At 39.7% G+C, this 26944-nt stretch overlaps 1 protein-coding gene across 1 annotated transcript in view; it reads left to right on the forward strand.

Moving 5' to 3' along the window:
• Positions 1 to 26944, forward strand: part of LOC111343172 (uncharacterized) — a 43576-nt gene that overhangs the window by 15521 nt on the left and 1111 nt on the right. Inside the window, exons 19-65 of the mRNA XM_088748655.1 lie at positions 119 to 187; positions 486 to 617; positions 1393 to 1444; positions 1755 to 1815; positions 2700 to 2790; positions 3576 to 3713; positions 3917 to 4069; positions 4231 to 4290; positions 4596 to 4747; positions 5288 to 5381; positions 5652 to 5702; positions 5996 to 6096; positions 6839 to 7001; positions 7780 to 7877; positions 8396 to 8462; positions 9262 to 9317; positions 9837 to 9911; positions 10133 to 10217; positions 10752 to 10814; positions 10985 to 11123; positions 12309 to 12373; positions 12652 to 12765; positions 13523 to 13575; positions 14000 to 14098; positions 14838 to 14927; positions 15569 to 15982; positions 16206 to 16269; positions 16406 to 16501; positions 16662 to 16799; positions 17351 to 17458; positions 18607 to 18677; positions 19634 to 19697; positions 20296 to 20395; positions 20751 to 20806; positions 20878 to 20978; positions 21387 to 21487; positions 22046 to 22134; positions 22434 to 22499; positions 22863 to 22976; positions 23532 to 23588; positions 24173 to 24268; positions 24707 to 24752; positions 24878 to 24933; positions 25154 to 25240; positions 25359 to 25416; positions 26070 to 26270; positions 26429 to 26475. Coding sequence (XP_088604781.1) covers positions 119 to 187; positions 486 to 617; positions 1393 to 1444; positions 1755 to 1815; positions 2700 to 2790; positions 3576 to 3713; positions 3917 to 4069; positions 4231 to 4290; positions 4596 to 4747; positions 5288 to 5381; positions 5652 to 5702; positions 5996 to 6096; positions 6839 to 7001; positions 7780 to 7877; positions 8396 to 8462; positions 9262 to 9317; positions 9837 to 9911; positions 10133 to 10217; positions 10752 to 10814; positions 10985 to 11123; positions 12309 to 12373; positions 12652 to 12765; positions 13523 to 13575; positions 14000 to 14098; positions 14838 to 14927; positions 15569 to 15982; positions 16206 to 16269; positions 16406 to 16501; positions 16662 to 16799; positions 17351 to 17458; positions 18607 to 18677; positions 19634 to 19697; positions 20296 to 20395; positions 20751 to 20806; positions 20878 to 20978; positions 21387 to 21487; positions 22046 to 22134; positions 22434 to 22499; positions 22863 to 22976; positions 23532 to 23588; positions 24173 to 24268; positions 24707 to 24752; positions 24878 to 24933; positions 25154 to 25240; positions 25359 to 25416; positions 26070 to 26270; positions 26429 to 26475 — 4551 coding nt within the window. The remainder of the gene's footprint in view (positions 1 to 118; positions 188 to 485; positions 618 to 1392; positions 1445 to 1754; positions 1816 to 2699; positions 2791 to 3575; positions 3714 to 3916; positions 4070 to 4230; positions 4291 to 4595; positions 4748 to 5287; positions 5382 to 5651; positions 5703 to 5995; positions 6097 to 6838; positions 7002 to 7779; positions 7878 to 8395; positions 8463 to 9261; positions 9318 to 9836; positions 9912 to 10132; positions 10218 to 10751; positions 10815 to 10984; positions 11124 to 12308; positions 12374 to 12651; positions 12766 to 13522; positions 13576 to 13999; positions 14099 to 14837; positions 14928 to 15568; positions 15983 to 16205; positions 16270 to 16405; positions 16502 to 16661; positions 16800 to 17350; positions 17459 to 18606; positions 18678 to 19633; positions 19698 to 20295; positions 20396 to 20750; positions 20807 to 20877; positions 20979 to 21386; positions 21488 to 22045; positions 22135 to 22433; positions 22500 to 22862; positions 22977 to 23531; positions 23589 to 24172; positions 24269 to 24706; positions 24753 to 24877; positions 24934 to 25153; positions 25241 to 25358; positions 25417 to 26069; positions 26271 to 26428; positions 26476 to 26944) is intronic.

Below are 26944 nucleotides of genomic sequence, written 5' to 3' on the forward strand. Positions count from 1 at the left end.
CACTAAGTGCAAATCAGAGCGAAAACCTTCAACACCACAGTTCCCGTTAAAGACAAACTACTGTTTGAAGACATTTTTATGGTCTTTTAATCTTTTATTCATTTACTCGTTTTTCCAGCTTTTGGATTGTTACCTGGAAGCTTATCATCATGTCTTTGACCCAAAAGAAAAAAAAAGGCTCGCTCAGGTTTGTTAAAGTTCAAATGACCTTAATTTTCTATAAGAGAGATCCCCAGTATATATTTTGTTTGTTTGGTTGTTGTTGTTGTTGTTGTTTTTTTTTAGTCGTTTGGATAGTTTTTCTAAATTTCATGGAATGTTTTCCTTAGAATTTATCAAGATAGTCATGTATATGAACATAGATGTCCATCAATATTACTGATCGGGACACTGATAAGGATTACGTTGGGAAATTTGTAGGTGATAAATTTTTCAAGATAGACATACTGTGTCAAAGTTCATTTGATAATTTTTTTCCTTCTCAGATTATGATTAACGTGATGTACTCGAGACCAAGATACGATTTTTCTGCTGACTACTTCGTGAAGACGTATCGAGCTGAATGTGTCTGTCTGCGACTTCACAGCAACTTAATCAAGTCAATTCTCGACAAACAGGTACAGTATGGAAACCTTTATTTTGCTTTACATTGATTCAAGCGACACATCCAGTGAAGAGACGCGAGGGAGTTTAAGAAAACCACGGCGGCAACAGCAACGGGAACGTCACTAAACAAAAAGGTTTAATGAGCAGAACAGTGGCTATGCACGCGCCTTATAGAGCACGTGCACGTGCCTTGTAGAGCACGTGCACGTGCTCTATAAACTTCTTTGCGTCCTCTGCAAATGACCAAATTTTGCGTTGTCTGGAGAACGTGAACGACGACGGCTAACTCTTTTAAATTTAAACTTCTGTTTTAATGCTATGTCCCACTTTCAGTTTCGAGATAGTTTTGACAGCGAGAAACAAACTGAATGACTTGGGAGTATCGTGAGATTCGTAAAATATAAGTTTATTTTTTTAACCGACGTTGTCCGGCGCGTCGCCGTCGTTGTTCCTTAAACTCCCTGATGACTTGTTCCGCCTGTGAGAGTTTCTGTTAGAGTGCCTGGCTTCTAATTTCTCCCCACAGTACCCCCCTTGATACCGTAAAGGTTATGGTGAGTGATCACCTATGTAAGAAGCTCCTGACTTACAAACGAATTATTTTTGTCAGTACCAGAAAAGTGTAAAGAGAAAGATGTGGAGAAAAATGAATACTACAATAAGGGTGTAAAGGCTGCAACTACACCGAACAAAATCTTAAAATTGCGTTGTGTAACATGCAAGTTGATTTGTTGATTTGCAAACGAACTTAAAGAAAGATCATAAAGTTGTTTATTTCATTTTCAGATTGACGACGAACGAGAGTACATTCAGAAAGTTTCTAGGGAAGATACTTCTAGTACGTTGCAAATCACTATTTGATGTGAAAACTTTATTATTATGATAAGCTTTTCGTAGGTCATGCTATTATTTGACAGGGAATGTATTTATCTCTTCAGCACTTTATATACTTGGTTTAATGAAACAAAGACATGTTCTGAGTAAATTTCACAATAACACGCACACACACACACGCACAAAAACACAAAACAAAACAAAACAAACAAACAAACAAAACAAAACGGCTGCCAAAGGATGAAAGATTAATTTTTGACCTAATGAAATGATTTCGATAAGACGATAATCTTTTTTTGGTTTATCTATTACAGCATTGTTTGGTCTTCCACATCGGATCATTCCTCAGCAGCATATTGCGGTGAACACCAGTCGGTGAGGAAACTGATGCAGATTTTAAGCCATTTTAAGGATCATTTAATTTGTTATTCGTCGAAGACAGTTTACTTCTGTGTGTATACAATATTTTTATGATAAGCTAAACTGCACATGCATTTTGATCGGTTCTTTATGGTTATCACAGACGCATATATTACGTCACCATGACCAACATTTTTATTTGTTATCATATTTAACAATGGTTAACACCACAGCGTACACTATTGAGTTATGTATGCACGCGGGAGGTTGCTTAGCACGAAGTCAATCAATCAATGAATCGAAAGAAGCATAAGAGTCGCGCTGGGCGATAGCCGAGAGCGACTCCAGCTTCTTGAGTGCTTAGCAAACCACCCATAGTGCATCCATAACTCAATAGTGTATGCTGTGGTGTTAACCATTTCTTTTACATGTATAACTTAACATTAATACATTGTAGCAAAAGAGTTCCCTTTAATTTAACAAATCTTACGTGACCAGAAGAAACAAGCGCGCGCGGAAAACTTGTCTTTGTATTTGCTCTCGTCAGCAGTGTACACCCATGGGCAAATGGTGGACGCTGAATTGACCAAACCAGTTGCCTTCCTGCTGCAAACGTTAATGAAACCCCTGACAGACGCACGGCAACATGGTATCTTTTTCTCGTTCAGACTTATTTGCTGTCAGTAGGCCTTTCCGTTGCGAGTTCCCTTCTTCACAGGTGCTTCCCCTACTATGTTGCCTCTGTGATACAGGCGCCTCTGGGTAGGCACCAGTGATGAATTGTTTTACAAGCATGCTGTGCGATACACTTTCGCTGGAAACCTTCTCTTTGTAGTCTAAAATGCCATTCAACAGTAATGCATTTATCAGAAAGTAACTATGAATGGATTTCATCGCAGACCCGCTCTGAGGTACGTCTACATGTTGGAATTCCATCCATCTCTCGGTCTAGCCAGCAGAGTATACGAGGCAATGCAGAATGCTTTAAAGGTATGCCTCTAATTTGCATGATGTATTTCTTGGTAGACCTTAAGAGTGCTGAGCTGTGCCTTTAAAAAAGCAAATAAACAAACAAAACTCACTTGGTCATGCATTTATGGATTACTCTTGGAAACATTCATCTGGCAGTCCACGATGCACGCTATTCATCGAGACTTACTAAACCTTCATTATGGTGAAAGATGCTCTTACAACTCTATGAAAAACTGTTTGGTTTTATTTTGTGCCAAATAGGTTCTAAAAACTAAGGTGTCAACGTAACCTTTGCTCACCAAGTTTCGTCAACATATTGAATTTCATCGATGTCGTCATGTTTGCTTCCTTAAACCTTAACTCCCAGAAGTGATTAAACTGTAACTTCTCCCTATAATATCCATACATGATCCGGCAAACAGGTAATGAGAATACTCAAACTTATCAGGTAGAAGTTGTTACCTTGATTGAACACCAAATTCTCATAAGCAATTGACAAAGAAATGCGTAGCAGCTTGAGGGGAGAATTCATAATCAGATATTGGGAGTTAAAGAGTTAAACCCTGGCATTTCGTTTTTTTTTCTTAATATTATACCGGTACAATACTGGTGCAACACCAGTACAATACTGGTACAATACTATTACAATACTGTTACAATACTAGTACAATATTGGTTCAATTTTCATGTTTTTTTTTGTTTTGTTTGTTTTGTTTTGTTTTTGTTTTTTAGATTCGAGAGGATACCTCTTATTTCTACTATGATCATTTTCCAAATAAGTGAAACATCTTGTTTCTTATCAGATGTTTATCCAGATACACAAACCCAAAAGCACAGGAGAGATGATTTCACTGGAACGCCGCTTATATGAAGTAGCACAAAAGGAATGGGACAGTCAAGAACCAACTGGCCACTCGTTTGCACAGCAGACACAGAAAGACGTAAGTACCAAAGCCTGAAGAACAAGCGGTTGTGCCACTGCGCATTCCACAATGATAACATTTTCATTTTCTAAAAAGGTTGATCATCGAACTTCCTATATATGCTTTTAGTCAGGTACTTTCTCCGTGACATACAGAACTTATTCTCAATATACAATCAGTGTGCAAATATTTAACACCTTAATATTGTTCTTTTATCTCAGCTCTTTTCTGAAGTATTTGTGGAAGATCCTATCTTTGTTTGTGAAGTTGCGCAGTCCCTGGTAAACCAAGCTTCTAATTCCAAAAAAGGAGGGCGAAAGTCTGTTAAAGAAAAGCAAAAGATTTTAACAGAAACCTGGTCAAAACTGTTGGAGGTGAGCAATGTGACTGATTAAGTATCTCGTGAAATCTTCAATGGGTCCCAAAGAATCACTTATGCTTTCCATGTCCCTTGAAAGTGGAAAACTCTCCTTTATGGTAGCTTAAGTGATCCGTCATCTCTGGAAGATCATTCCTTTTCCCTTGACTATTTCAGGTTATAACGTTAAGACACAGGCTTATAACTGCTGCACAGGAAACAGATGTAGTCACTAAGGTATGTGTGTTTTTTTGGACAACGACAAAAGCATTCATCTCTTCTTTAACACCCTATCGTAGCAATCTTCGGATTTGCCCATAGTAATGTGGATCATGGCCAAAGGCCACCCAATTACCATGTTAAGAACATTCTTGCTGAACTCACAACGAAATTAGGTTGTTGAGTCAAATTCCGAGCCAAATCGTACTTGCATCACACTTAAACCCTCCCATCACTGAGACTTGCGTCAAGTCAGAAATTTGCTCCTATTGAGCTCGGTTATGATCACTTTTAAGGAGTTAACAATATTTACCTTTCCGCAGGCATACAAGCGACAAGCCAAAGAGATTGGATTTGATGAATACCATGCGTTTCTTCGTGCCGTATCGTTTGACTTTGCACAGGCAAAACCAGATGCTGAGCTACAAAATGTTCTCATTACCGTGGTACAAGAAGACGATAGTAGGGTAGACAGGTGATAACACAACCCTTTTCGTCATTGTTGTACTGGCTAAGTCAAGTCACATTTATTCAGAACGTTCCTAACCGAAGGTCCCAGGACCAAAACCGAAGTAGCTGCGACTGCCAATCGGAAGGAAGGAAAATAACCGAAGGACCAAATCATAACTCAGTGTCACTTGATCTACCGAATATTTTAAAATGCGCTGAAGAGTCGCGATTGTGATCAGTTTTGCATCTGCCATCTTAGAAGGATGGCGTGAGGTTTGCAGTTCAAAGACCCTAGTATGTAAAACCAAGAGAATCCTGAGTTACATTTGAAACTCGACTCCAAAAATGAGAGGAAGAAGAGGAAAAGCAGTACTTCTGTTTTTAAACTTTTACGTAATAATTTTATTTCAATAGTGGCTTTTTGTTCATTATGTTAATTCTATGTAAAGGATAGGTTCTCAATGTCTCTAATTGAATGCATGTATCCTGGGTTATTCTGAATTGCACTTTCCTTCCTTTTCTCCTACCCTATCTGGAATTCAAACGTTTTTTTTTCTTTTGTTAGATACACACCAGCATATACTCCTCTAGCCATCCAAGAATTGGATGAAAAGCATTTGGGCACCTTCAGCTTTCGCACAAGAGAAGGACTGTTGCAGGTTTGTTAATAACACAGCCCTAAAAACAACTCAGCGAGAAAGTAAAAAAAAGTAGAGACAAAGCTCTTTAGGGCTTGAGCGAGATCGAGGTCCAAACTTATAAGACTGTCTACACTTCATGAAACAGGTGTCGAATTCTGTCCGAAATTATACTCACTATTAACAGATCGGACCTTGTTAATCACTCCTACGATCATAGACCGACTTGGACTTTACTCAGTTCAATTACCATTAGCAACCACACATGTCATCAGAATCCCTTTATTGCAGATCATGTCAGGAACAGGGGTGGAAAAGTTACAAACGATCCTAATGGCTCAGGTAAGTACGAATGAATTTCTCAAGCAGAAACATAAAGCGAATTATCAATTTATTATACTAAACTGATTATTTTTTTCAAGTTATCTCCCTTTCGGTGCAAGCGTTGAATGGATATCTCCACTTCCATGCATACTTGTTGAATGTCTATAAAGTATGCTCAATAAATTATTATTATTATTATTATTATTATTGTTTACCGTGTGATTTTTAGATTAATCGTTTTCTTACATGATTTGATTATAATGTAATTACTTTGAACACCTCTAGTATTTTACTAATTGCTTTGCGTATAGGTTGTTCACAAGAATCTTATTATTGCATCCATTCTTCAACTCGACGGCTGTTCTAAAATCATCAAAGCTGCAAAAGCGAAGGAAGCAGAAACCGAGAAAAGGTATTCGTCCTGAATTATAGTCATGAATAAAGCTGCAAGATGAAAAATATCATAAAAGTGCTTTGTTTAACGTTGCAAATCCCAAGGGAAATTTAAGAGCCAGAGGAGGTAGTTAACAAAGTGGGCAGAAAGATCATCGCAGATTTTTATCTTTTAAACTTCGGAGATAAGATTGTGGTGTATATTACTTTGAAAAGTTGACTGTGTCGAGTCAATTCTCGAAACTATCGCGAATCGAGGATAGAGACGCTCGAAGGACCTTTCGAGGATCTAGATCCGCAGTTTCGAGGAAGCAATTGAATTAGTTCTCGCAGGCAAAACAAAAGGGAAGGACAAAGAGCTTAACTCGCGGCTTCAGGACAGGAGCGTTTACATATATGCAAATATTTCTTTTTAAACAGGATTCAAATGCAAATGCTCAGATCGTCAACTTTGGATCTCTCTTCTTACGGTAGTCAGTTCACATTATCAACTCAGTTGATAAAGCCAAATTATCTGGTAACATCTCGCATCAAGCAAGTTATTTGAATCACCAAAACTGTTTCTTTTTTTATTTTAATCAGTATTTTTGAGGACTTTAATTTCTTAACCATTTTGTAAACGGTTCTACAGGGTAAAATATAGTGACTGAAATGTCGCTTCAAATCTACTTACACGAAAGAAGTAAGCAAAACCTGAACCCAAACAACATTTGTCCTTCTAAGCGATAACCTGACTCCCTCAACATGTGATTCGCTTTCAGTGCTGGATTGTCCCTAGGCTCCTCGCATGACACTTCCTTTGCTAGTCGGCCAAGTTCAGGCGAGGTAACGTCTGCTCATCTTCCATCATTCTCCACCAAGAGACTGGACCGAGAGTTTGAGCGTAAACTTCAGGAGGTTTTTGTATCGGTACAGTTGGAGAAGGTGCGTCGCAAAATAGGAAAATTTCTTTACTAATACAATGGAAACTCGATTTAACGAAGTGCCAAGGGACTGGGGAAATTGGTTCGTTATATCGAGGGTTTGTTATATCGAGGTTTTGTGGCATACATTTTACTGTAACTTTAGCCGGGCTGAAGCTGTATCGTTCGTTATACCGAGGACTTCGTTATATAGAGGTTCGTTAAATCGTGTTGTGTTTTTTTTTTTCCTGCACAATGTTTGATTCTGCCAAAAACACATTAAATTGTAACCCCATATTGCTTTTTCCTCGCTGGTCTTTCGTTTATGAACTGGAGATCTTTCCTATATTTTTGTAATCTGTCAAATATGAAATGTCGGCCCGAACTTTAGTTGAGTTTATTGACACTACACGAGAGTGTAGTGATGCAAGTCGCTTTGAGTGTTTTTTTTTTTTTTTTTTTTTTAAATACAGAGTAGGTGTGAGAGAATAAAACGAAACGGTTGTGTTTATCTTAAGATTTTGACTTCGGGAAACTAAACGTCTGCCACCGACAAGGTAACACTAACTGTAGCTAAGTAGCCACAGACTAGTAGAAATTCAGTTTTGGCAAGTGGTTTTCGATTTCCTCTAGCCAGTTTGGCTAGTAAACAAACTGAAATTGTCGTAACATTTAAGATGTCACTAGCCACTTGGCTAGTAAGTTGAAAAGTTAGTGTCGAACCCTGTACGGAGGCATCCCGAAAAAAATTTCCCGAACAGTTTCCCGGCAAAGAATAACACAGCGTTTTGTTGTTCCAGACGTTTTTGAGAGACAGAATGCTGAATGACTATATCCACAAAAAGGAACAACTGGGAACTGCCATGAAGAACATTGATGAGGTCATCAAGCTGAAAAGGTGATTTCAATCACTTAGTTTTACAAAGAAATTTGTGGGAAAAAATCAGAAAAACAGTTTGGCGGTGACTTTTGTTCAGAAACTGAAAGCATTAATCGCAGACGATGGGCGAGTGCTGGAATCGGCAGCTTTGGATCTCTCTCTACGAACGGTAGTCAGTTCACATCAACTCAGTTAATAATTTGTCAATCTATATGTCACGAACGTGAAACATGGAGTTCGCCATAAAGATCGAAAGGAAACCTTCCGATTACCCGTAGAATGTTTTGACATTGAATTGCCGCGAACTTATAGCCTCTGACGAAGGGTAAACGCTTGGAACGTGAGCTTTTAAAACTCTTCACGGTGGCCAGATTTCATCATCAACTGATCATGAGTTGATGAAACCAAAGTATCGTGTCATACTTCCCCACTGACGCAGCACCATACTTTATTTAATTAGAAACTTACCCTCTCCATTCATAAGATGTATTTCTAGATTAGTTTTTTTTTTTTATCCCTGTGTTTCTTCACTTTAGAAAACTAGTCAGGGATTTCTGTGAAAACCTTCACAAAAGAGTGTCGCAGTATTCCTTGCAGTCTCAGGTAATTATTTTATCCTGCAAAGTTCCCTATGCCGCATACATGCCTCCCCTGGGTGTGCCAGGTTATGGCCGACGTCAGCGTTTGTGGACGACCCTCTTGATGATGCTTGGCCGTTATGAGTTTTGGTATTCTCCATTTCCTGTACTCTTTTAATACTTTTTCGTTTTTTATCTTCCTATCTTACCGAAGTTGATATTTTGTGGTTGCCGCCACGTTGAAGATGGTGATGCCATTAGCAGAAACCTCAAATTTCCAGAAGTTACTTTTTTTTTTGTTAAAAGTTAACATTGGGGTGAAATGGGCAGAAAAGATCACAATAGGGGCCGACCATTTAACTCTTGAGGGTGGGGGGGGTGGGTAATTTTGAAAACAAATTTCCTGCAAGCGCTTGTTGGAAGAAAAAATTGCATGCAGCCCAAATGAAACAGAAAAAAAGAGCATTTAGAACGGAAAAAAATATCCTGCACATCAGATAGCTAAACAAAACATTTCTTTATGACCAGAAATCACCCATCCCCCCCTCAAAAGTTAAATGGTCGACCCCTCTCAAATTGTTCACGTAAACTATGTAAATCGCCGTAATTGTGGGAGACTCATCAGCTCATCAGCTCATCAAAATAGACACTGCGGGTGCGAACTGGCTGTGCATGGTTCATAGGTGTCTTTGAATGTCACTCAACACTGATGATAGTTATAACAAAGACTTTTATTTTAACCTTAAAGAGTGAAATAAGTTCATTCTCTAGTACTAGTCTTACTATCTATTGATTTTCTTTAATGCCTCTCCTGTATTCTGTAGATAATCGCTTATTCTGCAAGTCTATTAAATCTAATGGCGGACTTTCCGACCACGAGGTACTTATATTAAAATTGATTTTTTCTCTCTATTGTACCCGAAGTGATGATTTGAAATTTAAGACAAGAAAAGAAACTTAACAAACCCTATAGTTTTCAAATAAAGTCTCTGAAGTCCATGTCGTGACTTTTCCGAATGCGCCTCTACAAGAGTGAAACAAGCACAGTTTACCCAGTATGAACCATAGGAACTAAAAATAATCAATCACATTGGCATAACTTGGTTGAAAGTCCTATTTGGTAGGGGGCTGGCTAACCAGTTGGCTTTGTTTAAAGTAAAACCAAAGAGTTGAACTTTGGGCAACCGAAAACAAACGCTTGGAGCAGCAAGAAGGAGGGCTTTAATCCGGGACCACCGGATACAGCACGGCCGCGTCGTGTACTGGAAAAGTTCACACGAAGCCTCGACTTCGTGTACTTAACCGAACATATCAAACCTTGACTTCTTGGCTTCGTGACGGCTTTCTTACATTCGTTGTCTTTGTTTTCTTTGTTTTGTTTGTTTTATTTTTTTCTCAGAGATGCTCATTTTGTTATTGGTGAGGAGGATGAGAAGAAGTCGGAAGAAGATGATAACTTGGTTTCTGATCCCAAGTACGCCAGACATGACACCTTATTTTTACTTTGTAACTTTGTTTTAGTTTTTATCTTTTACGATATCTTATGCACAGCTTTAAGTGCCCTTTCGCGCTCCTCTTTCCCTCTGAAATGCTCGAACAGGCCAACTTGGAATAGGTGGATGTCGCCGAGTTTATTCATAGTTAGTTGAAGATTTATTTTGTACGTTCACATCATACGCCTTTTTTTAACCTCAGGCAATTCAGACCCAGGCCCCGAAGGTTGCTGTCGTCCGATGGCAAAAGTCTATTAAACCTCTGGTTTATTCCTCATTACACCGAGGTAAAGGGAAAATATTTAAAAACTGAAATATGATACTCAATTTAAAAGCTTTAAAAAATGATAACTTAACACCTCTTTGAATATCGATGGCCATACTGGTCTTTACTGAGCTCAACGCCTGTCTCACCATGCCTTTTTCAAATGTGTGTCGAAAGTGATCCGGGAATCATTGCTTTTCCTTTACTTTACTCTGTGATTGTTCCAAAACTCTCGCACCACTCTCTTGACCAAGCATGTAAAACCAAAACCAATCACGACTTGGTCACCGCGTTTCCCCGCGCTTTAGGCGGTTAGCTTGGTTTCACTTTGAGTTCTCTTTGATTCTCAAGAGTATTTTATCTTTCTGATTGGTCGCGACTTGCTCACCCACCTTTTCCCGCGCTTTGAATGGTTGGCTTGGGTTCATTTGAGTTCTCTTTGGTTCCCAAGGGTATTTTATCTTTCTTCTTATTGGTTGTTGTGATAACCTTGGGTTTGGTTTAACTACACTCGATCCAAAAGCTCTAAAATCAAGTGCACGATTTTAATTTTCAGGTAACAAGGATGTTTTCTAAAATGAAAGGAGGTGAAAGAAATGCAGCTCTCAAAGTGATGCTGGTGGGTTGTCCCTGTCATGATCTTTTTTTTTTTTTTTTTACCAACTAACTAACTTTACCTTTCTCTTACGAGTCTTTTATTCCCATATTTAGATCTCTTGTGGTCAAAGATGCATGCATGATCTACTTAAATTTTATTGTGATGCGGTACCTTTTTATTCTTGTTATCAGCAATTGATTTCATCGCTTCACGACATTTGTCAGTATCTCTGTGCGCATGCCCGCCTCGGTAGCTCGCATGCCCGACTTGGATCCCAGAAGCTAGAATTTTCAGGGGTGACCGCTGACTGGGGAGGCACCGAGGGCATCGGTGAGTATACAGTGTAGAGGAAGGCGTTAACTTTTAAAGAGCTCTTACCTCATTCGGATGCAAAACTAGACCCAGTGGTGACTTCGAGGGGTCTCTTGCATTTTCACGCGCTTTGTGTTCTAGTCATAAATCTGTGTTATTGGTTTAGTGACGAGGGATGTGCCATCTACAGTACCTGGGCACTGCATTGCAGCAAGCTAAGCTCTCATGAATCCCTGTGTAACCAAGGGAGCACGGCAGAATTTGTTTTCCCTTGATTTCGTGCGTCTTTCCCATATTTCGAGTCGCCATATTGCTTTTCCGCTTTTATCCGCTGACCGCTATGTTGAGCCGCGAAGCAGCGACTTTCCGAGGTTAATACGAATGAGCCCCGAAGGGGCGAGATGAACCGCGAAGCGGCGAGAGTAGCGGTTGGCGAATAAAAGCGGAAAAGCAACATGGCGACTCGAAATACGGGAAAGACGCCCGAAATCAAGGGAAAATAAATTCTACCGTGCTCCCTTGATGTAACGAAGTCTTCGAGATAATGGAACGTGTTTGGTGTTGCTATTGTTGTTTTCATGTTTTTTTTTCTTCCTATGAGATTGCGGGGACGAAAATTCTGTTACCTACTGCGTTTACCACCTTCTTTATTTCTTATACGATGAATATACGAAGTTCATATATTTTGAACTGCGGTTATAGATACGTATGATGCACGATCCTCGCAGTAGAGAGCGCTATTTATGCAATAGCGAAAATCAGACCTGAAAAATATCAGGCCTGTACGGGATTCGAATCACTGACCTCTGCGATACTAGTGCAGCGCTCTACCAATTGAGCTAACAAGCCAACTGGGATCATCACAGGTTTATTACAAATCAACTTAACGGCCTGCTCCCAGTTGGCTTGTTAGCTCAATTAATAGAGCGCTGCACTAGTATCGCAGAGGTCAGTAGTTCGAATCCCATACAGGCCTGATTTTTTTCAGGTCTGATTTTCGCTATTACATAAATAGCGCTCTCTACTGCGAGGATCGTGCATCATACGTATTTATTTCTTATTTCGCCCACGCTTATGGTGAAGACTGACGACCCAATAAAGTTCTGTTTTTCATACTGTGCTAGTTGAAGAGATTTACCACTTTTAACCCTTCGTATTTGAAAATATCCTACTACATATTTATCTCTTCACTTGTTACTTCAGGTGCTGAGTTACGCGAAATACAGAAACAAATAAACCATCTGGAAAACCCGCACGATCCTCAAGAGGTACGCGGACTAGATGCGATACTTCTCCTTACTGTGTGCCATGTATTTCGTACATTTTCAGTCCTCGGAATGTAGTGTCAATTTTAGAGCTTTGTGTCTCTTCACGTGCTTGCTTTTCCCTGTGCTGATATTGAAACCAGAAAGAACTTATCAAGCATGGCTTTTGAGAGTGAAGACTTACATTGAAGGAACGGGTCAGCAAACTCAGAGTTTCTTCTTACAACATTTTTCATCGCCTGTTTATGGAAGCCCAACTATTATACTTCTCTTTGTTGCAGGTTGCAGACTTCCTTGCCAAGCGGCGAGATAATATGTTCTTGGAGTTCGATATTTCCATCAGCCATTCAGTGCGTGACACTTTCCTATCTACTGGGAACGAAGCTGCTTACAAGGTTAGCGGTTAGCATATCTGCAAAAAAAAAAAAAAACAAAAGAGGATTTAGAGAAACGAAGAACCAAAGCGTTCTCAAGGCGTGATCAGAACATTTCCACATGTTCGCATCGCGAGGAGCCAAGTAAAACTCGAAGTAAATGCATTTGTACGAAGCCAGCCTCGGGGGCTGTATACTGCGGGTGGAAAAATTCACGATTGGTGTGTGTCTTGCATCTGATTGGCCGAGATAGGGACGCGCGGTTTTTGGATAAAACAAATGATATATGTCCGGATTACTTTCGACTCAGGTTGAAAATTGCTCAATGACCTTTTGGTGAGCCAATAACTTGGTAGATGGCCTACAAAATTGCCCTGGCTTTCCCTAAGTTTCTAGTTGTGTGTTTGTTTACTATCGGAAGATCATTGGATGGTTGTCTAACTCTTTCCAGTCTCTCACAAAGCCCTTAACGTGAAATCTATTTGAGTTCCTGTTGTCTTCTTGTCACAACCTCGTTCCCGGGGTTTTTCCCTTTTTGAATATTTAAAAAGGGAAAAGCCCTGGGAACGAGGTTGTTCTTGTCATAGTTTTCCTTGGTCCGATACACCGTTGCCAAAAGGTTGGATTTGAATTTCGGTTTGTTTGTTTATTTTGTATCAGTGTGTTTTTGACATTTAATCGAAATGAGCACTCCATATGACTTTAGACAGTGTTTGTTTGACTTCAAATAACTTAAAACTACGCTAACACCATGATTTTCCCTTTCTTTGCCTCTCAGAGCATAACGGATAACATGGAATTTGCTCTTCAGAACCTCAGTAATCTCCCCAGGTTTGATGTAATATTCATCTTTCTCCTCAAACCGATTTTGATTTTAGGTTTAAGACTAAAGAAAAAAATGAGGCTAAATGAAATGTAGGCCACGTTAAAACCGAGCCGGACAGCGGTTTCACCACTAAGATGTAAGGGGCCGGGGATGCTTTGCAGAGGCATTGCCACGGCTTTCCGTCGGTTTCCTTTTTTTCCCTCCCACTCGCCTAATTTTTGGGAAATTATCCATTTCACATACTGGTTTGTTGGTGTGTTGAGTTGAGAGGAGTCTGGAGGTACGTTATGGCCCAGTTACTATGGTGACTTCCTAATTGGTGAAGAGATTGGGCCTCCCTCTGTCGTTATCCTTATGGCACCACCCACTACAAAATTTCTTGTGCTGAAGATCGACTATATTTCTTACTTTGCCCTTTTTTTCCCATAGACCTTGTATCTATAATGCTCAGATCTCTTTGCCTGAGCCCTTTGAAGTAAAAGAACCTATGGCGAGAAGTCTTTATCCTTGGAGAACCTTCCTAGAAAGGTAAGAGATGCATTGTACAAAAGTTTATAGTTTCAAAAATCACTTTGTTGAGATTCTCTCGGAAAAGGATTGAAAAGAATGGATATTTGCTGCTTGAGGAGCCTAATTCTTTGATTTAATCTTTGCGGTTCAATGAAAGATGCAGGATTATTTACCACGCCTTGATGCAAATAAACAAATCTTAGGACTCGGGAAAAAATGGAAACGAAGTTAAGGTGTTTATTGTAATGTTCGCTAGGAACTATGGGATAGATTCTAAGAGAAATACCATCATGGCGTCCACATGTTTCAACTGTTGATTAAAATCGTTGTGTATCAGACACATCTTACTCTCAAATTTGTAGTCAAATGTACATACAGTTTACTTTTCACATTAAAAAAAAATACCTTTGTCAATCCATATGTTACGGACGTGGAAGATAGAGTTCGCGACAAGGATCGAACCGGGACCTTCCCATTAACCGTAGAATGTTCTGACAAAGAGCAAACGCTCAGAGAGTGAGCTTTAAAAATATTTTACGGTGGCCAGTTTACATTATCAACTCGTTTGATAAACAAAATTCTCTTGTATTACCCCCACTGATGCAACACCACAGTTTCTCTAGAAACTTACCCCGTTTGTTCTTGGCGAGGTTGGCTGTTATGATCAAGTACCGATGCAATACCAGAATGATATTGAGAGTTGAAAGTCAAGCAGAGCCATCCGTCCAGTATCAAATTGTAAGACATTTTATTTCAGGTACGGTCCTTTTCCAATGATGTACTGGCAGTGGGATCTCATTGGGGAGAACATGCAGTTGTGTTTGGCTGGATTGCGTGATGTGGATAGGTTAGTTGTCAGTTGTAAGTTGTAAATGCCGATTGACTCTGGGAGTTTATGCTTTATTTCCTATAAAATGTAGTATTTTGGAAAGAACTGTTTCAGTAATTCCTGGAAGTCATCCTTTTAGGATTTTTGGTCATGATATTGTCCATGAATTTCTTTTGCGTCAGCAGTTTGAAGCTGCTAGCCGTAAATAAAAGAAATTGTGAATAAGAATTTCCCAAAATACCATGTTCTATGCCTCGTTATATTAATTTTATCTAAATCGCCCATTTTATTAGTAAATCATGAATAGTCGAAAGTGATGCAGAGCTTTGTTCCCGTGATATAAAGAACTCAAGAAACCCATTATCTTCCTCTTTGCTCAGGGCTCAACACTAACTTTTCAACTTACTAGCCAAGTGACTAGAGACAATTTAGATGTCCCAACAATTTCAGTTTGTTTACAAGCCAAACTGGCTGGTGAAACTCGAAAACCACCAACCAAAACCGAATTTCTACTAGTCTGTGGCTAGTTGGGTACTGTTAGTGTCGAGCCCTGGTTATGGAACGTTACCTCTTCCAAATTCACTAAGATCATTAAAAATACAGTCGCTGTTTGGCTGTAAGAATAATAGTATATTAATAATGGGTGTTCTGTGACGCAGACATGTCGTGAATGGTGAAATCCTTGGGGTATCCCTACTTCTGGAAGATGTCCTCCAAAATGGCCTTCCAGAATTATTTTCACAACAACCAGACGACTCGGCAGCCTCCGGTTCCACAGGGCAGCGTTCCCGACCGAGCACGAGCACTTCCCGAAGACCTCCGAGCCGTCATGGCGACAAGCGGGACAGTAATGAAGATGAAGGAGGTGAAACCTCTGTTCCTGTGGAAACTGGTCCCTACGGAGACATCCCCAAGGGAGCGGTATCGTTTAGTACCAATCCGCAAGCGGCTGTCAAACTGATAAATTTCTTTCTGTTGGTGTGTTCCCGTTTGGAACTTCTTAAAACTGACTGGGGATGTAGAAAGCTTGGAGTCAACGAAATATCAACTTCTAGGCTCTACAGAACCATGTGGTAAGCCATCTATACCATGGATGATTCCCTTCATTAACAACGTGTTTCACATTAGCTGGTCTCAGTGCGTTTTGGTCGTTCAGTTGAAAAATGGGCTTCCACGTATAATTTCATGTTTAACTGCTATGCTGAGCCGGTACAACGGCAGTAGACTTGGAAAATGTTGTATTTGGTGTTGCTCAGCCATGTTACCAACCAAATTTGATTTATCGTTTTCTTTCAGCAAAGTGTACAAGATCGAAATCCTGCAGCCAGTTTACCAACAAGTTGCTGTTAGAATGGGCCAGGTATGATTAAAAAATAATAATTCTCAAATACAAGTATTAGCCCCAACGAAAGAAGGAAAGTGTTATTGTATATTAACACAAATGAGTGCAGTTTTTGTCTTTCTTTGTATTAATTTGTTACCTCAACCTTCCACAGGGCCAAGAGTACGCCGCCCTAGGTGCGCTGGTGAACGACGATGAACCCCTGTCCTCTCCTCCTGGAGCAACAGAGATGGAGCTGAAAGTCAAACAGGTCTGTCCTGATTTTTGCTGGAATCGATTCAGAGTACCTCAAACCTACAGAGTGAAATATGTATGCCGAAAATTTCTTGTTAGGGTATCGAAAAGAACAATGGTAGACCGTTCACCGCAATTATTGGGTTTCAAGAAGGATTTTTCTTTCTCTTTTGCAGCTCATTCGATTACTGGAGAACTTAGAGTGCACCATGATTTATGACGTTATTAGGAGGATTTCCCGTGAGCACACGCTGGTCGTGTCTGAGAGAGGAAGAGATGATGCAACACTGCCCACTGATCTGTGGAAGAGACCGGTAAGAAAAAATTCCCTGTCTTCACCACTAGTCTTGGGTAAGAATATATTTCACGCTCCTTTTTTAGCTGTTACTGGTTTGGTTGTGCTTAATGTTGTCAGCAGGGAGCTTAAGAAACGACGACGGCGACGCCATGGACAACTTCGGTTAAAAAATGAACCTATATTTTTTTTACCAATCTCGCAGTACTCTAAAGTCATTCGGCTTTTCACTGTCAAAGCTATCTCCAAACTGAATATGGAACACATTGTTAATTTAGAAATAGAAATCTAAAATATTAGCCGTCGTTGTTCACGTTCTCTAGACAACGCAAAGTTTGGACATTTCACATTGTTGTTTTGCAGAGGACGCGAAGAGATTTACAAAGATTTATAACGCACGTGCACAGCCATTGTTCTGCTCATTAAACCTCTTGTTTAGTGGTGTTCTCTTTGCCGTTACAGTCGTGATTTTCTTGAACTACATAATATGTTAGGAAAACGGTAAAGCTGACGAGAAAGTGCACCAAATGGTGGCTTATTGCCAAATTTATCTGTTATATCATGTGACAGGTCATGAAAGAAAACTGCACCATCGCTAAACCTCATCTGGTGGAGAATTTCATCCAGGATCTAATGTCCGAGAATACGGAGAAGGACGACAATGTTTCCTTTACAAGGGTATGAAGTTTTCTTTTTTTTGGTTTTTTGAGTGTCTAGTCAATGTCCCGGACGGGACATTGTGTCGTGTTCTTAGGCAAGACACTTTACTCTCACAGTGCCTCTCTCCACCCAGGTGTATAAATGGGTACCGGCAATTTAATGCTGGGGGTAACCCTGCGATGGACTGGCATCCCATCTAGGGGGGAGTAGAAATACTCCTAGTCGCTTCATGCAACAGAAACCGGAGTTAAGCACCGGCCTAATGGGCCACTAGGCTCGTAAACAGACTTTACTTAGTCACTTATAGTTCATTAGGAGAGGTGTTGACGTATTTATGGTATTGATAAGGGAGTGCTGGACTTCCTACCTCTACCTTACTATGAGAGGACCTCTCTATAAGGATATTTTAAAACCCTTTACACTCTTAACATCAGTATTCATACATTTCCTGAGGTACTGACAAGAAGAATTTGTTTAATTATCAAGCGCTTCTTCTGTTGGTGACCAGTTCCGGCGTTTATTCTTGTGGTCTTCATGTTTGATTCAGGGGTGACTTTGTGGGCAGAAATTAGTTGCTAGTCACTGTTAGAAGTAAAACGATGTAGGGTTAGTTTCCCTCCACTTTCTTTCCCACTGTAATCTCATAGTTTTGTCCCTTCTCTCGGAGAGAGGGAAACTGCTTCTGGGTAATTGTGGTTCTGATGGTGCTATGTAAAATTGTATCCTCCCGCACGTTTTCTCATGCTTACCCTTTTCAAACTCGCTTCGTTTCTTTGAAGACTACAACACATTTTTGAAAGTGGTGAAAATAAAAAATTCAGTCCCGTATGGGCTTTGAACCCATGATCTCTGCGATACCGGTGCAGTGCTCTACCAACTGAGCTAACAAGCCAACTGGGTGTTGGTCATTAGGTTGGTTCTTATTAAACCCATTCACTACTGCGAGAATCGCTTCCATACATATCTTAAAACCGCAGTACGCATATATGATTTTCTTATATTCAAATTCATTGATTCTACAACATGTTTTTATGAGTTGAGTCACTTGGTTTCTTTATTTCTGTATTTATTTTTTTAATTCGATTAAGTCAATTTTCTAAACGCTTCTTTCGGATTTTGTCTAATACTTGCTTATTATCTCTTTGTTCATGTTCCTTGCTGTTAAGGATCATTTGGACAAGTGCCTATTAAAGCTAGCGTCTGAGACAATGCTGAGAGAAAGGAACTGTTTCGAGAGGTAACATTATAGGCTTACAGCAAAACCGATGATAAAATGGAGGATTTGACTCTGCTAAATTCAAAATTCGAGTCCAGTCTCCTAGCTAAAGCAAGTGACCTGCCCCTTTATTTACCTGGAAGAGGCCTCTATGATGCGATGTTGATTTTGTTTGTTCTCATGCTCTTTAAACAGGAAGACGTAGACTGTAATCAACTGTTTGAAAGATCTGATTAGCTGTGGTAAATCAGACAGAAAACAAGTAGATTTGGAAAGTTTGTTCATGTACAGTACAGGTTAGAAGGGAGTCATTTTAGATTAGAGTTGGGTAGTTGTCAGTTTTACATCATGTACTTTACAATGTAGAAAGACAGAAGTAGAAAATTTGGTAGTATGATAGATGAAACGTTAACTGTAAAATTTCAAAGATAGGTTTGCGAAATAAAAATGAAAAATTTCTCAATAGGTAGGGTAATAACTTTGTTAAAGACCTAAATCTCTTAACTTAAGATGGTTCGCCAAAGTTTAAGGAAAATGTTTCAGTGTAGTCGTCGCTGAGGTAACAGCGTAGTTGCCCATAGGTTTCCTATTTTTGTGCAGATTTTTTTAGCGATACAGTCAATTCCTGGCACTGAGTATTCTGTAAGGAAACTTCATGACTCGAAAAAGTTATAACGAATGCACTCTTCAGTTGAGTGTCAAAACTACTCCAAAATGACATTGTTTGTTCTTCACTTCGCTCTGTGAGTGGTCAAGAAACTGAAACCAATGGTGTCTTTTTGTGCGTCACTCTCGTTTTCCTGACCTGGATATGCATGGGTTCTCTTTGCGTTGTTTTGTCTTGTAAGAAAGACGTTGTGATTGGCCTGCATTCGGTTTTACGGGACACTTATTGGAAAGTGCATTGTTTAATGTCGTATCAATTAACAATCGTTGGTATATCTATTTGGACTAACTTTCCGTTTTGCTTATTCCAGCTACGCCATGTATTATGAGAACCTCCTCCGTCACCAGCACCAGTTACTGTACATGAAAGAGCAGGTATGATGGCAATGAGTTTCCATTCGCTTTACCAGTTGCTTATCTAGTTTATGATTTCAAAAGAAGAATTTTTTACATTAAAGATAGTTCAACCCACAGAGAAGTGATCAGAATCAATACATCTGGCGCGAAGATATCCAAAAACAATCGATGATGTGTACCATAGCAATTATGCTTTTACGTCACGACTTCATTTATTTCTGTTTAATTCTTCTTGGGTAGACCTATCGACAAGTAACCCTTAAATATCAAAAAAGCATTCATGTGCCCCAACAGATATTGACTTCAATTTTGCAAGGCAGCTCAATTAGCGTCTAATCAACAAGTTCCATTTGCAAGAGCATCGTAGCGCGCGATCTGGAATCTGAAGGTCTGCGATTCGATTACTCATGGCAACTCAGATTTTTTTCTTCGCCCTGCACTCTTAAGAAGACAAATGAAAATCGTTCTGTAAGTTCCAATTTAACTTGTAAATGAGGTGCCAGCTCAAAATTAATGAGACTAGTGGACTGCGGTGATGAGACATATGGTCTCTTACCAAGTAGTATATTAGGGGAAATGTCGTTGAATAATATGAATTTCGTTTCACTCGGTGCAGGAGATTAAGCAGCATCAAGACACAATAGAAGCTAACAGTTCTGCTACCATCGTAGATGTTCACTGTCAGTTAGCAGATCGAAGCCATGAACAACTGCTTGGTATGTATCCTCGGGAAACAAGTGGTATCCTCGGAACTTTGCCGGACTTTTGAAACACTCCGATTCTTGGAGTCGAGGCCTTCGATGTGAGGATGAAGAAATACAGTCTAAATTTGGTATCATAAATTGTTATAGTCCTAAATTATGGCACCCTTCAGACGGCAGTGTATCTGGAAATACGTGGACAAGGAGCAGTTTGGGCTTGCCAAAAGAACTTGCCTTTCAAATTCGCAAAATAAAATTGCATTTTAGCCAATAATTTGTTGGTTTTTTTTTTTCCTCCATGGTTTCGTGCTCGTTTGTTATTTTCAAAAGTATTGTTCCATTTTTGTTCTTTTTATATTTCTCTAATCAGAAATCACTGCTCTCCGAGCGAAGATTGCAGAGATGAGAGAGTCCCTGATGAATCAGGTAAGAAAATACTTTTCTTCCTCAGATAGTTAGTATCGTCTCACTTATTTGTCTCTCTTCATACGTTTTAGGAAAAGGAACTCCGAGAACGAATCAAGAGCGATTTTGCTTTTCTAGTTCAGGAACTGTTTTCAAACTGCTTTTCGATGAAAAACAGTTTCGAAGAATTCAGGTAAGATAGTCATAGCCCTATTGTTGGGTTGCGCCATTCGAAATCAATTCTGTTGGAAGAATTCATTTTGTTCAATTCTCACTTTGCAAGCTAAGTGACCTAACCCATGAAGGACTTCACTCCTGCGTTACGTAACAAACCGATTCGTAGGTGGTGGAGAGGGGAAAGGCAACGGGTGAAGCTCTCGCTAAAACTACGAAAATGAGGGGGGAGGTGACAAAGGCCCCCCTCAGCTACAATTGATTAATTCGTGAAAATGAAAACTAAGAAAATCCGAAATTTGATCGTTGTAAAGAAATCTCGTCTCGATTAGCCAAGATTTTGACAACTATATCCCTCCTTTTCCAAACACGGACTTCTGTGTTTGGTATGTCATATATGATATAATTCTCGTTTCACTCCTACCAGATTATTTCTACACGATGATGTTCATGAGGGACTGAATGACGTGCGTCGTAAAGCCGTGGAAGACATGAAAAAACTCAGAGAGAAGTCTGGAACATTAAAAGGTCTTGTTTGGCTCTAAGACTTTTTGTTTCTGACGCAAACACAACAGATTCTCTTTCGCTTAAATTTCGTTTTCCTCAAACCCGATATCCAATCCAAGCTCCAAGGCGTGGATCTGAGTCCTTGTTTCATTTTACCCAAGATATTTCGAACATCATTGAGCAATTTTGATTATTATGCTTCTTTTAATTATTATACTCCTACAAGGTTCGAGACTCAATTAATATCATAAAAGAAGCCCACCTGTACTCGCTGCTTCAAAATCCGCGTGCATTGGCGGTAGGTTGAGGATTCGAGTCTCAGATCGAACAATTAATTAGCATCGAAGAATACACATGTAAGTAACGTGCCACCTTTGTGGTGGCAGTGACATCTGTATCATAGAATAGGAATCTCTTGTTTTACTCCAGGGTGAGGTGGGGGAATGATAGCAGATATGTCTTAAAAGGCGTGTATATACTTATGGCTGATTTCACTCAGTATTGACCCTAAATATCCCTGATATGGAGCATATATCAGTAGAGATGCATAAGTAACATTTTGTCTTTATACCTCTACAGAGGAAAGCGAAGCTGCGTCTAAACAAGTTTTAGCCAAATCAGAACAAATCAGAAAATTCCAAGAAGAGAACAAATACCTTGGACAACTGGTGAGTACAAATGCACTTTTTTTTCCTTTTTTCCCGTTTATTTCCCATGTAAAAGGTTCCTTATAACATATTAGCATGTAATAACCGTCAATTACAACAAATAAGAGAAAAACGTAGAGCACTTATACTCCATTCAGGTAAGGAGATGTTGGATAGTAGAGGTTCTCTTTTTTCAGGAATTTCGATGAATCTATTTTTCTGTTCTATGTTTTAATGCACGAGTTTTCTTCAAATCTGAAGCAGTTTGTGTAGTAGAAAGGTACTGAATTTGTTCTTGTCACTGGTGTTTTTTTTCCCAGTTTCTAAAGATAAAGACTATGAACAACTGGAAGCGGACCCGTCTCTTTATCCGGTATCACGACTCGGTAAGATCAACAAATTGACAGTAGTTTAGTAGTGGTCTGTACTTTTACTTGTTGACAATGATGTTCGTCATCATAGTTGCTCAAAGAGGCGACCAAAGAACTGATGTTTGAAAAAACGCGAAACTGCCTTTAGGGGTACCGGAGAACTTTCAAGTTTATAAAATGCCGGGGGATGAATCTTCCATCAAATCAAAAACCCACGTAATGCTATTCGCCATACCCATCAGCTTGGTTGTCTTGGTTACCTTGCATAAAATACCTTGACTTTGGTTTTGGGTTTTTCTACTCTTCGCTGAAAATTGCTCTTTGGGACTGATTTTGACAGTTTTTATTTTATTACACGTTTCTTTGTTTGTTTTAAAGGTTGAGAGTTTACGAGATGAGGCTGACAAAGCTAAACGAGAGTGCTTAGGAGTTAAAAAGATTGCGGAAGAGAAAGAAGTGCTATTTAAACAAGAACAAGCAGCACTGAGAAAGGTCATTAATCTAATCCCAAAGGGTTTCTGTCCATTGTGACACTGTCAGCAGTTACTTTTAAAATCACACGTATAGATTTGACCTTTTTTCAAGTGAATTATGTTTAGATTCAAGAGGTGACTGAAAAAATCAAACAGCATTCGTATGTAGCAGAAACCGGAGTTAAGCGCCGGCCTAATGGGCCACTAGGCTCGTAAACAGACTTTACCTTTTATTCGTATGTAGCACTCTAAATATGGTGGCTATCCTTTTTAGTGGCACGTGGAACTTTTAAACTTTGAGCGTGTTTATGTGAGGGATTTTGGCATCAGTTCCCGTCCCCAACGGTAGTAATAAATTAATAATGAATAAATATCTTCAGCCAGGAGACAACCTCACCCTTTGTTGGTTTTCAGTCTAATCGTGAGTACGGAGTCTCCGGGTCAAAAGTGGATCCAACTCTAAAGGCGAATTTAAAGATGAACAAGACCTTCCTCTTTGAGTCTTCTGGCAGGCTACTCCTATTATTACTTCTATTTACATAATAATTGTCAATATCATCATCATCTTCTACAGGCTCTTTCAGAGGTGGAGCGAGAGTGCCAGAAACTGCGTAAAAAGCTACAATACGAGGTAGGAAATTTCAAGAACTTGCTTGAATGATTGTTTTGGTTTTCGCGCAGATAGCGCCAACAAAGAAAAGGAAAGGACTTCGGCTTGATGGATTGCTATCAAGAATAGTCTCATCAACTGCGAGTCGTTCTCATAGTTCAAATAGCTCTGCTATTTGTGAGTAGTGCGTCATTATGCTAAGTGTCATGTCATGTCTGATTACAATAAATGAATAAATAATAAATAATGAATAAAAACATAATAGTAAATCACCAAATTCGCTTCACTTATTTACGAAATACGAAGCTGGTGGCAGCGTGAAGAAAGAATTAGGAATTATACCGTGGGAACTAAAGAGTGAAGAGTACTAAATGGCCACAGTTAGCTGCGTTAAATAAGTGATTGTAGTCTCGAAGTAAACAGACAAATATTCTTAAGCCTTTGAACCCACAGGAGTGACTCGCCTTTAATTTCTCCTTACAACATCACCCTCGAATCACAAGGGTGATGTTGTAAGGGGCTGAAATGCAGACACTAGGTTGGTTTGACTTGACGTAGTTTTAACTAGGATGATTTTGAAGTGTTTGGGTGTTTCGTGTTTTCAGCAAAAGACCAAGCTACAGAAGATGCATGCTCAGATGCAAGAAGCTCACAGTATGAGACAACTGGAGCTGGCCAAGTCTACAAACATCGATAAACTAGTGAGTGGATTAATGATCTAGGTTTTTTTTTCGTCAGCATACAAAGTGATTTCATTATGAAAAATGATACCAACATAAAAGCTTTGAAATAGAATTAGAAAGATGGTGAGTTTTGATCTCGTTCTTGCACTAGCCTGCGAGGAGGTCCTCATTGTAAACGCTTTTCTGCCCGCGGAAAGATTAGAAACGAGTCGGGATGAGGTTTGCCGGGGGTCTGGCACTAATAATGAGATCCCTTGCAGACCTTCCGTCTACTCACGTTGCTAAAAGACTCAAACTTTCCAGCGGATTAGCGTGCCGAAGCGATGATATTCCATTCAAGCACAGATTGAAAGTTATTAAGGATTTTTCTTTTTTTCATAACATCTATTTGGACTCGAAACGATTTTCATGCAAGCAGTTCAGGAAATTGATTGTAATTGCTCTCTCTGCTTCTAGATTGCAGATCTGGAGGAGAAAGAACTACAGCTTCGTCTTCTTACGCGTAAGTTGTCCTTTAATGTCCTTTGATCGATTTATATCTTTTCATTTTATTTCGCTCCATTTCTCTTGATTTCTTTTCAATTTTAAGACTTAATGAGTGTCATCTGATTCTCTTTTTTTACATAGAAAACTTGGATAGAGATCAACGAAGAAATCTTTTCGCGCAAGAGCAATCCAAGAAGGTATTTTGAATCTGAATTTCCCCTTACCCACTCCTCCCCCTCCCCCCCTTTCTTTTCGTTCTTTTTACCGGACGCAGTACGAGCCAACAAAAGAGAAGAAGCTGCAATCCACAGGAAGAATCCTGGAACAAACGATGCGATAAAGAAACACTCTCACTCTTTTTCTATCTCCCAATTTTCCCCTCGTTTTCTACCTCTGACTTTTATTCCACTTTCTTAGGCCCTAAAACAAATGATGCAGCAACTGGATCATGAACGAAACTTGAAACTCGACGCTTTTGAACGCGTAGAAGATCTTCAGAGACAGGTTCATCGCTTTTTTTTTTTCTTATTTTCTTCAGATAACATAGCATTTCAAAGACATTCTGCTGTACACTAGTTGATTTTGTGCTCCTCTTCATATTTCTATTTTTTCTTCCTTTAAGATTTATGAATACGAGCAACATCTGACCAGCGGTCTATCAAGGCCAGGCTCTGGAGCAGGTATGGTTTATGGCATGCACACAAAAAACATACGAGTTAAAAAGAAGTCTGTGATGCCAATATTGTTGCTATTTTGACGTGCAAGATTACTCTCCGTAAGAATCGCTAGTCCCCGCATTCTAAGTTGAATTGACTAAATGGTCAGTTTTAACTACAAATTTACTATAATTGTAAATTGGTTTGAAGCACTTGCTCTGGATTTTATCCGTATCCTTGAAGGAGGTTAGAAGCCGCCAGAGAGGGAAATGATCATGCGAGGAGTGAATCTTCTGCGCTTCGATATCCGGATTTCAATGAGACTATGGCAAATAGGGGACATGGCAAAAAAAGGAGGGAGAGGGGGGGGGGGGGAAATAACTTAGATAGATTCAGTCCTAGTTAATTCTCACTGTGGAAACGGGATAATCACCGTAATGTGGCAAGGTCAGCCACTTAGCCCGAGGGCAAAACAAAAGGACAAGTGTGACAAAATGAAAAAGTCTCAGTGCTGACGTTCTAGTAACTGGGATGGGTGGGATATAGGGCGCACTTAATTTGGAGCCTCGCTCTGTTGTGCGACCCTCACCACACTCTGGTGAAAGTGATTAAATAAATAAATAAATAAACTGCACAAGAATCATGAGACGAATTTTTATTCTGGTGACTCTTCACAGGCTCGAGATCCGCATCTCGCACAGACAAACGCCCCTTGTCCTCTTACCGGAACGTGCCGGACTCTTACGCCGCGTCTCCGTTGTTCGTTCCATCTTCCCGTCCATCTAAGCCTGTCAATGTAGTGCAGCCAGTAGCTGGAGGAGGTTTTTGGCCACCCCCTGTTGTTTTTCCACAGAGACAAGCCACCACACCAGACCCTGGTGAGACATATATACTCTAGCAATAGGTTTGCTTGATATTTTCTCTGGCATGTTTGAGAAGGCGGGAACAACACTTTTCACTCGATAGTTTACAAAGATATGTCTTGTGATTTCATCGAATGAATAGCATCTAATTCACATTTTTCTTGATTTTCCAGTGAGTGGTTCATATTCACCGCCTCCCAAAATTCAAAGGCCAAAAACTGTAAGTATTAGTGAACGATAAACTTTGCCCAAGTCATTGCGACCTTCAGAATCGAGATGAATAGTGATAATAGCTTCCCATTAAAGAACATGGCACTGTAAATGTTTGTTCTAAAAGAAAATAAAAGCTTCCATCCGAAACAACTACAGCAGAAAGGGGCAATAGAAGCAGTTTTCATCTGACTGTCGAAAAACTAAAATCAATCTAATCACTACAGCAACTCGCAATAAAGGCTTACATCATTAGTAGCCTATGAGAACTAATATTTAAACCAGGCAAGCAACCAAAAGCGCGGGAAAACGCGGCTGACCGCGATTGGTTTTTGTTTTGTGTCTGATTGGTTGAGAGGATGAGTTTTCTGGACCAATCACAGAGAGAGGTAAAGCAAAAACAAAGGTTTCCGGATTACTTTCGACACTCAATTTCACGATTCAAATTCTCGATTCAGAATGTTCTAAATACTCGTCTT

The sequence above is a fragment of the Stylophora pistillata genome, chromosome 2, assembly GCF_964205215.1.
Source record: "Stylophora pistillata chromosome 2, jaStyPist1.2, whole genome shotgun sequence".
NCBI lineage: Eukaryota > Metazoa > Cnidaria > Anthozoa > Scleractinia > Pocilloporidae > Stylophora > Stylophora pistillata.